Source organism: Wasmannia auropunctata, unplaced genomic scaffold, assembly GCF_000956235.1.
Source record: "Wasmannia auropunctata unplaced genomic scaffold, wasmannia.A_1.0 LD334721.1, whole genome shotgun sequence".
Taxonomy (NCBI): Eukaryota; Metazoa; Arthropoda; class Insecta; order Hymenoptera; family Formicidae; genus Wasmannia; species Wasmannia auropunctata.
In genome coordinates this window covers 401,716-419,666 of record NW_012028169.1, presented here as the reverse complement: position 1 = coordinate 419,666, position 17,951 = coordinate 401,716, and the positions used below count along the sequence as shown (strand labels likewise).

Sequence of the window (17,951 nt, the reverse complement as noted above, 5' to 3'; positions counted from 1 at the left end):
AAATGTAATCAAAGTCGGTAAATTTATAATTTACAAAGATGTAGTCAATATATCGCATTGTACTGCGAATATTGTATTATCGAAAAAAATGTCTTGTCTGCGCTATCTCACTTAACTGGAATATTACTCGCAGAGTTTTTATTTCGACCGCAAAACCCGATCTGGTTCATAATTCTGAGTACAGTCGCCGCACTACAAAGGCGCAAAAAAAGTGTCAGTTACAACGAAATTCCATTAGCGTCAGTTTTCACCGCTTTTAAGTATTTCCTTTGAATTTCTCTTGTGCTAAACCGCTCGACTGCAGTGCTTGCGCGGCGAGTTTACGTTCAAAGCAAAGCGGAATAAGAGCGGATATATTTTTATGTCTACCCGACTTTCCGCTACACGATGCAGCCTCTCCGCGCGCACGGCGCACACGATTACAAATTATTAAACGCTTAACGTTTTCACTATAGAGCCAGGGTCCAGAAGAATGCTCGCGCGGACTTGGACATTAATGCTTCCTCCTGACAAAGACAGACCACGCGACGTACGCGGCGAATACAAACTCAACCGGCCACTTCTTCGGTAGTACGTCATGCGGCTTCCCCTTTCCGGCCAGAAGGGAAAATTAATGTAGACACCACGGAAAGATATGTGCACGAATTTCTTGGATTTCTCATACAATTCTCGAAATAACTGTCATTTTATTACATTGCCAAATATACGAAACAATAAAAAGATTTGCAAATTAAATTTATCCTGTCTCTCATATTTATCTGTTATCGTAATAATAATGTAATGTTATAAACATAAAATAAAAAATATGGAAGAAAGAGTAAAATCAAATTCTGTCTTTACAAAAAAATATTCCTGATAATAAAAATATATTTTTTCGATAACGCAATTGTATCATTTGTGTAAATGTTTTATTTTCATATATTCAATATTGAAATATTTAATTCTATTAACTATCGCGTATACGTGCGCACACGTATACACACACACGTCGATACCATGCTGCAAGATAAGCAACATTGTGTCTGACCCAGAACCCAAAACTACGATGTTCCCCACTGCGTCAACGTCGAAGCTGAAATTGGAAAGCGTTTTACGACGATGGGGTCGGCAACATTGGTATGCGGCAAATATCCGGATTGACCGCCGCAGTCTTCGGCGTATCAAAGCAATTGACGTTACACGAGCGGTTGCGCCGCGTGAATTACTAAGCGGGACCCTCACTAAGGATCGTGCCGCGAGGTTGAATCTTGGTTAGGAATAAGGCAATGGACTGGAACGAAAGAGAGAGAGAGAGAAAGAGAGAGAGAGAGAGAAAAGAAGTTAGAGAGCGACTAAGGAAGAGGGAAGATAGAGCGAAAGGAAAAGAGAAAAAGAGACAGAGGGCGAAGCGCGGAAAACGCCTTGACGTTCGACGATTCAATCAACGCAGCACATTGTCGACGTCGGGGGGAGATTGGAGGACGTCACCCGTCGACGGATATTCTTCGGGGGGTCGAGATATGAAAAATGATGTCTGACGGGGAAGAAGGAAAAGAGGGGGCGAGAGAGCGAAGGGGGAGAAGTCGGAGAAGAATATGCGTTCTAGGACGTTTTCTGGCGAGGGATGTTTGACAGATACGAGTATCTTGGCGCTAGCCCGTGAGCGTGTTGCGGCGCCGTGAGTTTGTGTAAAGAGCGCATAAGCAACGTGAGCGTGTATTAGCTCGATACATCGCAGCGAGACAAGCGAACGTTTGCACGATGAAATTGGTACGGTATTATTTCGGCCGATTCCTTTTTTTATTTACCTGGTGTAAAAGAAGGTTTCTCTCTCTCGCGTCCTTTTTTATAACGCTCTTTTTCGTTTCGCCTCGCGTCTGTTGCTATAACGGTGAAGAATCACGTAGACGTTATACACTACATATTAAATAAGTTTTGATTGAAATGTGAAGTTACGTTATTCACAGCGTTTTACGAGATGTGCTAAGCAGAATCATTTTTACGTTGCTTCTTTTTCTTCGAATGCCTTCGAGTAACATTGTTTCTCTATTTGGAGAACGATTGTATGATTTACATAGTGGACACTAGAATTTCTCGCGATTTTACATTGCCGATCGAAACTGTACAGCCACTCGTATTTTTCTAGTGAAAGGAAAACCTCGCAATCCGTGCGACACGGATAACATGTGTGCACAGTTTCTTTATGTACCGATTGTTTTTTGTCGTTCGCGGCAGACCAGCTAGCTTTTAATCGATAAATACGAGCAGATTGTTTTTTTTTTTTTTTTAGAGAACTAACGAACAGAAAACTGACAGTTTTAGATATAGCAACTGTCCAACTGTATCCGCGATATAACGACATTCTTAATTGTTTCCGTTTGATAGTAACATTCATCTATTCTTTAATTTCGTGTCACACGATCTCTTTCCTTTTCTTATAAAAAGACACAATCAGGTAGACACGTATAAAGTGTGCTGTCAACGTCGCTATGCGATAACTTATAACTTATCAGCTCCGAAAGTAACAAGAATACGCCGTAGGCTATTACTGACCTACTTAACTTAACGGCCAACAATATCGGAAGTACGTTTATTTTCGAAACTGATAAGTTTCGATCGCTTTAGCGCAAAGTAATGCAATCTTCGATGAAAGGACTGTTTGTTTTGAATAATGAAGCAGTTTAGAATTTAGTACAAAACTATAAATTTGTTGTAAACAGAGGCGGAGGCTTTCGTGTTATAGGAGGGTAACTTAACTACTCAACTTATGATAAATACTCAGTTCAAGGTATTAAGTGCTTTTAATGGATTGCAGCAAGTTAAACTTAAATAGAGTTCACAAAGCAGAATTGTATATAAAATTTATTTAAATCCTTAATACATTATAATATACTAATATTCTTTTTTTATAATTTATAAAATTTAGTTTTCACAAACAGAAACAAGCTGTTAAAGTTTGTAAAATAAAATCATGGATGTTCTGTTTAATTTTTATAAATATTATACACTACGGATTTTTCTTTGTTATTTCAATATGTTTGTGATATTTAACTGTGGGATAATGAAATTGAAACAAAGATTACGCTATTGCGTTTCAATAATTTGTTATAATTCCGAAAACACGCAGCTGTCGATTTTCCTGAACTTCTGCTTAGTTCTAAGAAGGCACTCCGCCGAATATATGTGCCATTTATTACAACGATTGTCTTCGTAATCAGCACGGGCGTTGACAGGAGGTGCACATTACAGCTTACACGTAAAGGGGAGGCACTTCTTATTGCGCATAACTAGGTTAATGGTAATGCGCTAGACAAATAAGTCGTAGAACGCGAGCTTTAGGAATTACGTATCTGTCCTGTCCACGGGAACACAAACGACCGGGGATAGCGTTATCTGTATTTGACATTCGTTACGATGATTGCCTTTGTAATTAGCGCGTTCGTGGTTGACGAGCGATTACAATTAACAGGGCATTCCTTGTTTAGGCAAAACCGGTTCAATCGGCTCTTGTTGGGCTCATTAATGCGATCGTGTGTTTTGTCGGTGGCCTGGCGCGTTTGATAGTGATTGTAAAACGTCGAACCAAAGAGAGGACGACGGAGACAGAGTGAGATGGAGAGGTAGACAGAAAGAGAGAGAAAAGAGAGAGAGAGACGGAAATGTACAGAGTGGAGCACTCCCAGAGGAAAGTGTTGGGGAGAGGGAGGCAAGCCGCAGTGAACAATAATTATGCCGATTGTACCACTGGGGGCTAATTATCCGTCTGTACAACTTGCATCGAATTCACCGACTATATTCGTCCCGTGTCCATGGCAAACTTTGATGCTGCGGACAGATGCTTATCTTTGCGTTCCCTGGTAACACGATGATACTAACTTGTAACGCGATCCGATAGGATTAGATTCCTGTTGTTCGAACGCTACGGCAACAGGTCTGTTTAACAATCATCAGTAAAATATATTTTACAAAGGCGAAACACTGCCGTGGCTTTCATGGCGAATTACGTTTGAAATCGTTACATCTGGATGGATTTACTACTGCATCTGTTTTTCACCGCGCGTATCGTAAACACATCGTTTACCAAACAAACGCAATTTTATAAATGACATTTAATTAAATCAGCACAATATCTTTCCGTCAAGTCATACTTATTATACGATAGAACTAAATTTTCCTGCAGCACAACAACTTATTAGCAAATCGTCTATTTTTCAATTTCCAGCTTTAAGTAAGTTAATTAGTGAATTGTTTTCAAATCACATTGACGAAAATCTTCTCAATATTAAATAGAAAATAAAATCGTTTCTATCGTTAGTTACATTATTAAAACTTTAATTCGTAAAATTTATCTTTTAATTGCTTATAATTTCTGTATAACACATGCAATATATTATGCTATAATATATGCAATTTGAAAACAACTGTAATTCTTCATTATGCATTAACTTTAATTATTTTTCTATTAAAATAGCAGTTATTCTAGGGCAATGCGTAGGGACATGCTATATAATTTTAAATGCAGTTAACTACCAATATTCACGTGAAATACTTACGGAAAAATAAATTTTTAATTGTAACAAGGCAAAACAAAATTAAACGCTAATTAAATTTGCCTTTCGTGTGAATACGGTAATTATTAGCTTGGAAATATTAACGCAGCCCTTTTTAACAGAACAATGCTTATTCAGTGTAATAAAACGTACTGAATATAACATGAATAAGCGAGTTTTATGTATTAAAATCTGAAAAATGTACAAAGCAATTTTTAAATTTTCTGATATTTATTGAACAATTAGAAATTCGAAATCAAGTGTGAAAAAACAATAATTAAAAAATATAGGAAATATCAAGCGATATATATTGAATATTGAAAAAAGTAAAATCACATATGTATACATAAATTTATTCCTAAACGTCATGATAAGCAACAACGAGTACTTTATTTCGTGGAAAATAAGTGAAAAAAATGGAAAAAAATAATATTGTCGCTATGAATTATGCGCGATACATACGCGCTTTAGCTCGTACATTTTCCTCGCCACATACGTCACTTTTTTTTTAATTTTTAGTACGATCGTACGTACACAACGATCGAAGAGTGAATGACGTGCGTTAGATGTTTCAACCGCAAGCGCTATGCAGGCGTGATTATTACCATATCATGGCCGTTCAACGGTAACCGCTGCCACGCTTAGAATTTTCCAATATATTTACACACCAGAATATTCAACGTTTTCCAGCATGCTGCTAGAAAACTTGAATAACCAATACTTGTTTTGTTGTTGGGATACGTTAATATATTTGCCTTTAATAAACGCGAGCGTCTCGCGCAAACCGGCCGATTTTCGTTTAATGACGCTTTGTTTTGCGAATTAGCAGCGTGACATACATTGTCGTACGTCGTGATATCGCAAACAGTAAATCTCCCTCTCACGCTCCGTACACGGCGGTGTATACGTATATCACTTGCTTCGAAAAGGAAGCAACCGAAATTTTTCATCGCATTTATTTTATGTGTTTCACATTGGAGAAAAAAAAACAAAATAAAATGATACAATTACATTATCCGTAAATGATTGAAATTTGTTTTTGGTAACGCGCGAATAACATCCACGATTCACATTCAAATGAAAAAATTTCATTTGAATACGTTGATTATAGAATTTAAATTCATTTACAATATTATTCATCCTTTGATATTCCTAATCGACGGAATATTTCGAAGGTGCAAATGATGTGTAACGAAATCTCTATTTAAATACGTATTAAAATGTAACACATTTTAATACATTATAACAATTTTTTTTTAATTTTAATTGACGTATTAAACGAAGATAGGTGTTGCATTATCTTTAATCGATTACCGTCGTTAAATTAGATGAGAGCACGATGCTCGGCTATTAAGCTACGTCGAAAATTTCACGATACCTTCGAGATCGTAGCCAGTCGAAGCAGCCGCGTCGAATACAGTTCCCTCTTCTGGATAAGTTATTATATCGGAAAATCGCTTGGCCGCGCTCGTATCTTGTTAAAATATTTGAGCACCTACGAGCTGCGCAGACGGGTAAATACGAATCACTGTCTTTTCGTTTTTCTTCGTAAGCCATCGGCCGCGAGCTACGAGTAATTACGTCGCTGTGTAGGTACAGTATACATCGCGCGACGGCGGAGGGGGAAAAAAAAACATTATTTTTTATTCATATCGCGCACGACGTTGCGCGCGTCTAAAGACCATCTCTTTAGGCGTAACGATATTCAGGCGATGTATTGTATATGTGTACGTAAGAGACGCTCGTATATAACTCGTAATGTAGTTTTAATTTCTCACCGCGTGCACGTCGTACTGTAGGTATATACGCGTGTATGTATGTGTAACATTACGGGGGTGCACGTTCACGCTGCCCGTACCACATTTTTACCCTCTCTAAATGTTGTACAAACTCTAATCGCAATAACAATGCTAGTAAGTAAAGTAAAATTAACTCGTGTATTTGGAAAGCGTAATTTTAAATAATGCCCGCATAAAGCGTACGAAATGCTTTTTGAGATACTATTTGTAGCTACATGCCGTAGAGTATTAGCGCATGTGGATATGTGTGTATATCCGTGTGTAATCTAATTATTTAAAAGCACTCGCGGTAACGCGCGGACACGATTCTGTACCATCCAATTAGTCAAATAAATAGAATTACGTCAACTAGTGCCGTCACTGGAAGCGGTACTTGACAATAATTAAGAGTGCCGATAAATCTTGTTAACCCGATACAGCATGATTTAGAAGACCATAAGGATATCGGATAAAAAATTATTCACGCTAAAAAATATCGAGAAGCGTAACATCGAGAATCTCGCCCGGCATTATACCGTCATCGCTTCGACGTAAGTATTCATCGCGCGGCGTTCTCCACCGTCGCTTACATCCGGCGACGATTGCGCGAGCGCACGCGAACGGAAGAGAAATCGAAGGAGAAAGGATGAGCGATCGTCTCTCCGAGGGCCAGGACACGGTACCACCCCTCGAGGCGAACTTGCCCGAGTCATTTTTCACCGCGCGAGTCCGAGTCGCGAAAGCGGCCGTTGCCTCACGGAAAGATATTTCGCGAAATTAAAGAACTACCCGCGGATATACCCCTCCGCTACTTGCCGCAACTAAAAGAGATGAGGCGGAGAGAGGGGAGGGATGATGGTGCAACGGGTGGTTGACGAGAGGAGTGGAAGGGTGAGGGCGCGAAGGAAAGAGTCCGAGTAAAAAAGAGAGAAAGGGGAGGTATATAGGGTATACACGGGTATCGTCTCGTGCAACCGACTGACGTAAACGAAAATAAAGAGTTGCCGCCGAGTTCTGATTTCCTCTCGCCGCTTTCAACTGGCAAACCGGTTGGTCATGGCACGTCCAAGGCAGGAAACACAACAGTGGCCGAAAACGAAAAGAAAAAAAGAGAGAGAGAGAGAGAGAGAGAGAGAAGTGGATACGGAAGCGTATCGCGCCGGGTTGGCGCGGTTGTAGCGGTGGCGGATGTGGTGCGCGAGGAAAAGGAGAATAGAAAGGTACGAGAGAATTCCGTGGGCGTTTATTCAGACGCGCGCCCGAGACTCGCGCGCTCGCGCACAGCGAGATTACACTGCGACAGGCGCAATTATATCATTACCGCGAAACGGATCATTTGTAAAAGCGAAACGTGCCGTGCCATTCCGCGCCGCACCGCGCCGCGCCACACCACGCCACGCCACGCCACGCCGCGCCACGCCATGCCACACCGCGACGCCGACGCCGACACCGCGCTACGCGCGTTCGCGGCGGTTGCATTTCGGTTATACACGAGCTTGAGTAATTGCAGCCGACGGCGCGGCGGCTCACGGGCGGGGTGAAGGAGGGATGATGCGCTTCCATTACGCGCGTTCATAGAGCTCATCATGCGTACGTAATAGGCGTACCTACATGCACCGATACCACCGGGATACTCACGGAGAGAAAGAGAGAGGGTGGGAAAAAGAAAACGGAGTGTACCTATATGCATGTAGGCGCGCGAGTGCGCGGCCGCGCCGTACACGTCTCTTTTATCAACCTCGAGAGAGCTCTTGCACCCCCCTCGTCTTGAGCACACAATTTACAACCGCTCTGCCCTCCCCACCCTTCCATCGTCCGCGCTTCACCGCCGCTTTCTTCGCCGCTCGCGCGCTCGCTGGTGCGCCCCGGTACCTTCTTTTCCGGGTTTCTTTCTCGACGGACGTAACCACCGCTTTTCCGCCCTCTCGTCTCCTCGCCCTTGTCCTCGCCCACGAGGTCGCTCTCTGAAAAACGTTTTCTCTTTTACTCGTTCCTCGCGATTAGAGCACCCTACGCCTGTCCGGCACACACGAAGGACACGCGATGGATACGCGACACACACCGCCTACGGACCGTATGGATGTGGAAAAACAGAGACGGATGTTGCGTGCTCTAAAACGATGCCGGAGTGTATCACAGACTTTGGCGTAACAATGACTTCTTTTTTTTCGTCTCTTCTTTCCTAACTCTCTTTCACTGTACTTCCCTCTATCTCTCCTTTTTCTTTTCTCCCTTCTCTCTCTCTCTTTCTCTCTCTCTCTCTCTCTCTCTCTCTCTCTTTCTCCATCCCCACGTTCTTTATGTTACGAGCGTAGTTGGTAAGCTTCGAGTACATTGTCGGTAGCACTTGGGCGATGAGACGCGTTGACAGCTTCCGCAATGAGGACGGGAGAGACGATGGTTGAGACGATGGTCGGGGACAGGGAAGAAGGCTTGCAGCGCACGGAAAGCGGAAGAGACTCGCAACGGACATCCATAAGTAAAACCGCGTGCGACATCGTCCTGGAGAGATCTTTATTTTTTTTTCTCTTACGAAGAATAAGTACGAGGAGTAAGAATGGTATTTACTTTTTTAATGAGATACCCTGGCTGGGTTGCGATACGATCTGCAAAGCGATAGGTGTATTTCATAGTGCATGTGCTGGTATCTCACGAATATTGGATCAGATAAAAGGATTGTGTGTGCCTTTTGTAGGAAATGGTACGAGACAGGTGAAGCGGTATAACTAGGTCGCACACATTATTATTCCCGTTGATTTGGCGTCTCAGCATGATAGCTTTATAGCTTGACACTTGTAGCTTTGACATATTCTTGAACGTCACTTGGCGAGGAATTTAACACGTTGTTTCAATTATGGAACTCAAATTCGGATGTGGCTGTAATTCTATTTGAAATGCTTGAAAAATGCATTACATTGTCTTATTACTGTTTTATAATTAAATTTGAGTTATTATATGTCTATAAAATAACAGTGTAAAGATTTTTATCTTTAAAATTCAATATAAAAATATATGATAATAGAGAAATTCTTATTCTATGGAAAAAAAACAATTATAATGATAACAATAAATAAAGTTTGGTCATTGATTTTATAAAATTATCGCTTGATATAAAATTATAATGAAAATATATCTTCTGTCAATCCTTTTTAGCAACCGCCGATTATTGCGTTTATTATAATTAAATGAAAATTTTTCTCTAAACGCTGTTTTCTTTTTTTTTTCATTCCCCGTCGGGCGAAACTTGTAATGTAAATCTGTTTTACAACACGATATAGTAAAATATTAACTCCACTAACGCAGCCTGCAATAGGCTAAAGTGGTACAAAGTACCTACCCAGCGTCTGTTATCACTCTGAATATGATAGTGCTGCGGGAAAGCTAGATATGGAATGTGCATCTCGAAAATTTAATTCCACACATGTACTCGAAATGCCTGTCTCAAAATGCTTAGCAAATACTTGGTCATTTTCATAATCGATTGAGAAAATCGCTTCGTTAAATTTAAGAAAATGACAATATTTTAATTATTTCTGTGATTATTCCGGACAGGAATTAATAAAGTGCAATTCAAAAAAGCCAAAGTAATTAAAATCGTTATAACCGAAACGATGGAAGAAATATTCCGGGAATAAAAATATTTCTAGATGTTTGAAAACGATTTCAAAAATGTTGGTTGTACGCTTCGCTGGGTAGGAGCCAATTAAAATGGAAACTCTATTATTGTAAAATAACATTCCTACTTTTGTATTTTTTTCGATATTTTCCTTGTTTTATCTTTTGCAATCGTCTGTCAACGCGAATTAATTTATCTATTGTATATAATATATAACTTTTGTTACATCGTATTTTTATAACATTCGATTATGATTAAATTGAATTTCTCCCCATGTTATGCGCAGCCTAAAAAGTCGGTATATAAACAAGACATTTGGACTTGCATAACGAGTACAACGCTGCACATGTGAAGCGTTTTATTTCAATGGATTATTTTAATAAATCGATCATCTAATTTGTGTTGCAGGTAGCGTGGCTACGAGTCGATACGCAGACGATTCTGACGATAGCGACTCACGTTATTACGAAGAATCATCGGATCGCTGTGACACACAGTGGCCATCGTGCGTGGTCTCTGCACATAAGAGAAACGCGCAAGACCGACAGCGGTTGGTACATGTGCCAGGTTAATACTGACCCGATGTCCAGCATCACTGGATTTCTCGAAGTCGTTGGTAAAGATCAAGATTTTTTAATTCTTCTTAAAAAAGCTTTCCTTTACTCTATTATGTTCACATTTGGAGAATAAGCATTATGTTTATTAATGTAGGCAGAAAGATAATTAATATTATATGAACAAAAGAATAATTATTATTATAACAGAACGTCGTATAAGTATTTAAAATTTGCATAACGTAATGCAACAGAAAGTAATAGCTATGAACATATTTAGTTCAATGCAATGCACCACAAGTATTGTTGCTATAAAATGCTACTATAAATCGAAACAATTTATTTTTACTATAATTACCGATAAAAACAAATTTTTTTTCAGAAAAATAATCATTCATAAAATTAAAAAGCCAATTTTTGTTGTATAATTTATATTATAATTATATTTTATAAAACTATTTAATACTTTATAAAATATAATTATAATAATGTACTTGCAAGATAAAGGAGGAGCAGAGAACGCGAAATTAGTTACAGAGAGTAAACTAATCTACCGCAATATATAGAACTTTATATAAATTACGTTATAATAATAAAATTATAATTATATTAATAAAGTTATTAATTAAAAATTATTAATTATTGGAATAATGTTTAACACAGCATTATAAATTAGTTTTAATAAAGTATTGTACTAGAAAAAGAAAGAGAGAATGCGATGGAAAAAGAGAGAGAGAAAAAGAGATTTCCTGTTAAAAACATATATAGTGACAATATACTATATTATCAAAGCAGACATATAAATTTGCTGTGTGTAAAAAGTACATAAATTGAATTAAATTGCATAACATTAATTTTTATCTGCATTGCTAAACCCAAACATTTTATTGTCGTATTAAACAAATGAGAAATCATAATTATTGCAAGTTTTGTCGAGCAGAACATTTCCATATCCGTCGCCGAGGACATCGTGTGTCACGTGCACTGAATAAATATAATACCACGCGCCGTTTTATTATGGTCTGTTTGAAAAATTACAAATAATTTCCACTCTGCACTCAATATAGATTAACGTGTCACACCTGACACGTCTGGTGATGTAACTCGTACAATCTCAATGACGAGTGGCAGTGAGATGCGACGCTTTGAATGTTCGGACTTTGCGTGATATGTCCATTCCTATTCGTTTTCTCTGAAAGTTTATTGCTAAAATTTTCTATCACTTTGTTATAATTATTCAAACGCATTATTATTCTGGTGCATGAAAAAGCATAATATTTAAATACTCGTTGCATATTTTATTTTATTTTGCAGTTCTGGTTTTATTTTTATTTTAAATTTTTTCCTGTTGTGATTTTAATTATTAATTTTAAAATGATTGCAAAAAACATCGCCAAATCGAGTGTTATTTAAGGAAGATGCGAAATTCATCAGTTTTAATGTACATATACTTTTTTTATTTCGTATAATGACTATTTATTTTTATATTATTATTAGGAATGCTCAACTGTAAATTATTTGTACGGATAATTATATTTGTCGCATTTACATTTGCGTAGATCCCTTTCCGATTATTTAATAATAGTACAAATAAATAAAAGCCTTTTTTAAATAATCGTTAACTAGTATGTGTAAACGCGTGTATTAAAATGAAAATAAGACTGTCATATATAGCGTACACATAATTTAAAACCGGCATTAAACTTATTGCGCGCAATTTCCAGTTTTCATAACGCCTAAGAGGCGGAAAATTGAGTAGGGAATGAGAATCTCGGAATGATTTAAGGACCGCTGCCGACAAATATTTGCGAGCAAATCGTACGTTCGAGATTGCTCGTGAATTTGTAACCCCGCGCCATCCAGAAAGTCCGGGATACTTGACTAGTCCTTGCGAAACTCGACTAAGCACAGGCGGATTCAGCGTTTTCCATGTATACGTAACTCGCGATTGTCCCGCGGAACACGTCCTTTGCTGGCAGGGCGCATCCTTCTTCCCGTGACTATGCATCAACTGATCCTTCCTCGGAACTTTCTTGGCACTTGGTACCACCGTCCCTGTTACCGCCAACTTGTCAAACTTCGCCAACTACGGTCGTCTTAGCGGACACCGTAGTACCTCTAGAGAAAGCCGTGATTGCTACTACAAGACACCGATATTCAATCCTTGATTATTTGTTTCGCGGCTTCCCGGGGAACACCATGTACAACATAATCATATCCGCAAAGCCGATCTTCTCTATAATTAATAAATTTTCCGCAAGTAAATCTATTATTATGAATTATTTTGTTATATATATTCTTGTAGCAATTTTTTAATTTTAATTTTTACAATTAATTAATAATTCTATAATTTTTAAAATAAAATATTGTTTCTGTCTCATAAAATAATTACTACACGGAAAGAACGATTTTGTTGAAAGATTTAAAAATTTTGCTAAAAAACAGATCTGAAAATAACTTTATATTAAATCATCAAAATAATTTGCTGGAATATTAAAACTGATAAGTATTGCTATAAAACGATTGTTATATTCTAGTAATATTTTGACTTTTGCACAAAATTATTTTGATTATTGAACAAAAATTATTTTCAGTTCTGGATTCAGTAAAAGTGTTCTTTCCGTGTATGTAAAATAACAAAAAAAAACAAAATTATTTTTGTTTTGCTTAATAAATTAAAAGTTTATAAAACAGTTCTTTTTTTTCAAGTTTCCTAAATTTTTCCTTTATTTTACGATTGATAGTTGACTTCGTTACTTTTATTAGATTGGACACCTGGCTTTATCTTATTTCTCTTAAATTAATGAAAGTATCTTTTCCGCCCTGCAATTAATTATCGGTCAGCTTGACGAAGGTCTGACACACTTCTTGACTTTTAGAGATCATTGGTCGGCTCTATCGCGCTGCGGCGCAATAGCATTCGAGAGATGAATATCGGACTGCCGGAAATTACCAAATAAATGCTGGCATTCTATACTCCCGTGGAAAGCTAATGCATCTCCATAAATACCTCAGCAGAGCTTACTGATTTATATCTCTTAACAAGCTCGCAGATAGTATCCCATTGATACATTGCAAAGCTCACGTTAACTAGAAGTTAAGTAAGACGAGCGAACATTCATGGACGGATAAGTGTCCATTTTAAAGGAAAATCTTTTAATTCGTTTACATAAATAAAAATTTTATGGAAAGAAATAACAAAACGATATAATAAAAATTCTTGTAAATTTATAAATTAATTTAGTAGACGTTACTAAAATTAATTTTAATATTGATCGCTGGGACATTTCTTTATACATGCATACACATTCAAGCATGTGTTTTTCACATTTTTGCAGTGTATTAGTAAATATAACAAAATCATGTTCAAATAAAGATTTATAGTTTAAGTGTTTAAAATATAATGTTTCGTAAAAATAATCTTTAATTTAAGAAATTAATTTGAGTAGCGAATATGACAATACTAAAACATTTATATTATTTTGTATAAACGTATTATATTGATTGCGGTCTATCTTGGTTGTCTCCTCCCCCTTTCCTCCCCTCACGGATGCACATACGCACGCGCGCGCTTGAGTGTTTTTCTACTAGTAAATTTAAAACAACGTTACGCGATAAACTTTGCTGTGAAATCTGAAATAACGTTTTGTTGGACGAGAAAGCAGCTGAACAGATTAAAGATTTCACACCTCGGCGAGCCCTTTCGGGTGGCTTGCCAAGATAGAGACGCCTCCCCGCGATACCCGCCCCCCGGCCCTTCGCGATCGGCCGGATTTGTGGCGGCGGGATGCAAATGTATGTAAAATACGTATCCCCGCGCCGAAACCTTCGAGGGCGATTGTACTCTTGGCGGGCTATTAGACACCTTCCCGGCAACTCGTGCTCCTCGTTCTAATAACCGGTCGGCTTCCTCACGCCGCACCGCAAACCGCCCAGCCACCCGCGCGCCGTAGAACCTCCGTATAAGCGTATAGTTTAACTTCACCGCAACCCCTCGTTAAGATTCTTCTTTATCGGCCTGCCCTATCGTCGACTATATCGCCGAGGCTGAGAGAGAAAAGAAAAGAGTCGGCTATTTTGCTTTATCTTGCTTTATCGGATGATATGCGGACATTGCATTCTTCGGTAGTTTGCATCGCTCGAGCAGGAAGGAACGGGGAAAAAAAACGGCACAAATGACGCAAAATTATTATGGTATATAAGCGAGTTTTAGGGAGCGTATAATTACAATAGGTTAATTAATTTTGCATCTTTTGTATTTGTTAATTTGCGAAACAATGTCTTCGATAGTTTTGAAGCATGCTTTGTAATAATTGGAATACAATAGTGAATCATTGGCTTTTGTCTAATAATAACGGCTGCTACTTTAGTTAAACGTGAAAATAAAGGAAAACAGAGAAATTAGTCGTTTATTTCCTTTTTTTTTTTTGCATTATGAACCATCATAGCCATTTACTCTAATTTGCATTTAAGAAGGAATAAGATACACACGCATAGAAATTATATTTTCACGCATATATTACGATTTCTATTATATATACTGAAATTCTCATTTCTGCGTTATTTGCTGAAACCGTGATATTGCTACTTCGACGAGTGCAAAGTTTGTTGTAATTATGTAAAAATTGTTTTCATGAAATCAGCATAAATGGGAAGCACAACTCGTAAAATAACGTTAAATTTATACTGAGAGGGCAACTATTCTGTAACAGTAATAACCGTAATTCTCCTTATGCCGGTACTTAAGTTCACACAAGCACGTAAATTGCAGTAAATATTGCTTCGTTTGTACACTTTTGCGATAATCAGCTTTGGATAATCAAACTTGTTGAGAGAGTTCAATTTCCGAGCTTTTTTAAAAATATAAAAATAGCGAAATGCTGAAATATGGAAATAGCAAATATTGCATATAGATTCGTTGCGCCGTTCAAAATATTGACTTGCAGAAATTTTATCATTCAGTTTGTTTTTTATTTTTCGCGAATTCGATTATTGAATGCGTAGTGCAGTTGGCATGCAGAGTCTTCGCTTATATAACGGTGTGATATTTTTCTTATTATTAATTGTAAATTTCCTTTTAAATTTATAATGGACATTAATACGTTGTAACCTTTGCTTCTTCGAGGTACGTAGAATGCATACATATACCTACATAAACCTAAAGCTCGAGCTTATCGCAACCGACCGTCGTTAATTTCTTGTTTATCGTAGTTAAATTACTGGTTCGGTCAACTTGGCTTGGTGTGATGTTACATGTTCCAACTTACGTGACCAATTGGTTGATTGTACATTTTCCCAATGTGTGAGCATACACGATTGCGTAAAGCATTCGTGAGTACAACACAAATATAGTTATTTGATTGGTATCAAAGTAATTGAATTTAAATCCATATTGCAGTTACATAAAAGAACAAATTTATCTTGTCATTAAAAAAAAATAAAATCTACTCTTTTTTTAACTTAAACAATTATATTAATCGTAAAACTTTAAACTTTTTTACAATCAATTTTTAAAATAAGTGTTAAAATTTTCAGGGTGGCTTTGAATTAATTCCTCGATCACTTATAATCTGCATACATATATACATCTTTCTAAATAAATTATTGTATTATTATTATACCAAATAAATTTTCGGACCTTGTCCTATGAAAAAAATTACAGAGGAAAGATATCGATTATATTATATAGTGTTGATGAGATTGCGATAGAAAAAAAATTTAATATCGCATTACTCGAAATTATCTCAGATGGCAAAGGATTGACAGTTTTACCTGCACTTTTGTGTAACTCAATCATCGAAGATCGACGCGTATATACATCAATTTAGTATCACGTTGGTCTAAACGCTGTGGCTCTCGCTCTCGACCGATCGAACTTTTCAAACGTTATCGGGACGTCGCAAAATATAGCGGCCATTCAAAAGGACACTCGAAGATATCGGCGGTATGAAACGCGGTTGTGTACAGTCCGCGCGAATAAAACGCGATCCCCCGTGAAAGCAAACAAAAACAACGGCGCGCGTCGCCGGTGCGCGGGCACGCATGAAATAATAAATTCGACCCAATTGTTTTCCCGTATCAATAAATATACTATCTGCGGATACGGCGCTTTTTTTCGCCCCGTTTGCGCCCGACGCAGTCGGGCCAAAGCGCGAAATGAATTGCGCACCGGACCCGGTGATATCTCTGTGACCTGTGACGGCGCGGGCGTAGCGATGCCGGCATGGAATTGCTTTTTGCTCGATGGCCGATGCCCGCTTAATTCTTTGGAAGAATTCGCTGCCGTACGGTTGCCCTCGGTATGTGACTGCACACTGCCGTGATACCGCTGTGTCGTCAGAGAAAATTCTCATTTCGACTTTCCTTTGTTTGGAAACCCTCGCAAACATTATTGCGGGAATGCTTTGCACTGCAGACGCTGCCTAACTATACAGTCTTGCGTATTGCCGACTTTTTTTTACACTTTTAAATGTGTACCGAATGTTTCAAGGTTTAAAATAAATTTGACCAATTCATTGTAATTCATTTAATTAGATAAATTAACTCGCATATCGAAATATATATTAAAAACAATGGGGAAATTGTATTCAGATTTACATAATTGTCAGAAAAAGCAATCGCGCTGTAGTTAATTATAGGTTCATTTATCGGTAATAGGAAAGAAATTATTTATCGATTATCGTAAAGAGGAGCTTTTGTATTCCTAATGTGCCTCTCGGATTTACGCTGTTATGCAATCTCAGCTCCCAGTGCCGCCATCGTCGTCTCGTTAGCACACGAAAGCGCCATTCGCGTCGGTAGCTTTTTCGCATCCGCGAAAACTTCGTCCTGGAACCTCTTTGCCTTCCGAACACGTCTTTCGTAACTCACCAGGGGGACGCGACGTCGGTCTCTGAGAGAGGACTATTCACGGAGGTAGCCTCTTTCGTGACCGGGAAAGAACTTAGTCCGCGTAAGCCGTGGGAAACCATTCCCGGCCAGCCGTCTTTCTGGTGTACAAACTGCATGTGCGCCAGCCATATTCGGCCCTATTCCGTCTCGAAAGCAACTCGATAACGAAATTCGTCGCATTGTTGCCGCGAAAAATGTATCGCGTCGATGGCCCCACCGTTCACCGGCGCGGTAAAGATTATTTTCGCGAAGGGTTTCGCGGGTCGATCATCGTGAACAGTGGCGATATACCCGTAATAAACCGCGTTCTATATACCTACGCTCTATTGAAAAGGTCGCCCCCGTGTATACACGCGAATAATCTTTGTTTTGCTGATGCCGTAAAAATTTTTGCAAACTGCCAATCCATTCTGAATAAATCAATATAACGTAGATACGTGAATGTAAAAGAATTTAAAAGAAGTTCTTAGGAATTTCTCTTATCGTTCACAATACATATGATGATAACAAAAAAAAATATCGGGCAGATATTTTGCTTACGTTTATAAAAATAGTATTTACTATCAATCATATATCTTATTAT

The 17,951-nt window shown here is 38.2% G+C and overlaps 1 protein-coding gene across 1 annotated transcript in view; it reads left to right on the top strand.

Moving 5' to 3' along the window:
• LOC105458070 (neurotrimin-like) overlaps positions 1 to 17,951 on the top strand; it is an 80,150-nt gene that overhangs the window by 46,618 nt on the left and 15,581 nt on the right. The window contains exon 3 of the mRNA XM_011703131.1: positions 10,332 to 10,539. Coding sequence (XP_011701433.1) covers positions 10,332 to 10,539 — 208 coding nt within the window. The remainder of the gene's footprint in view (positions 1 to 10,331; positions 10,540 to 17,951) is intronic.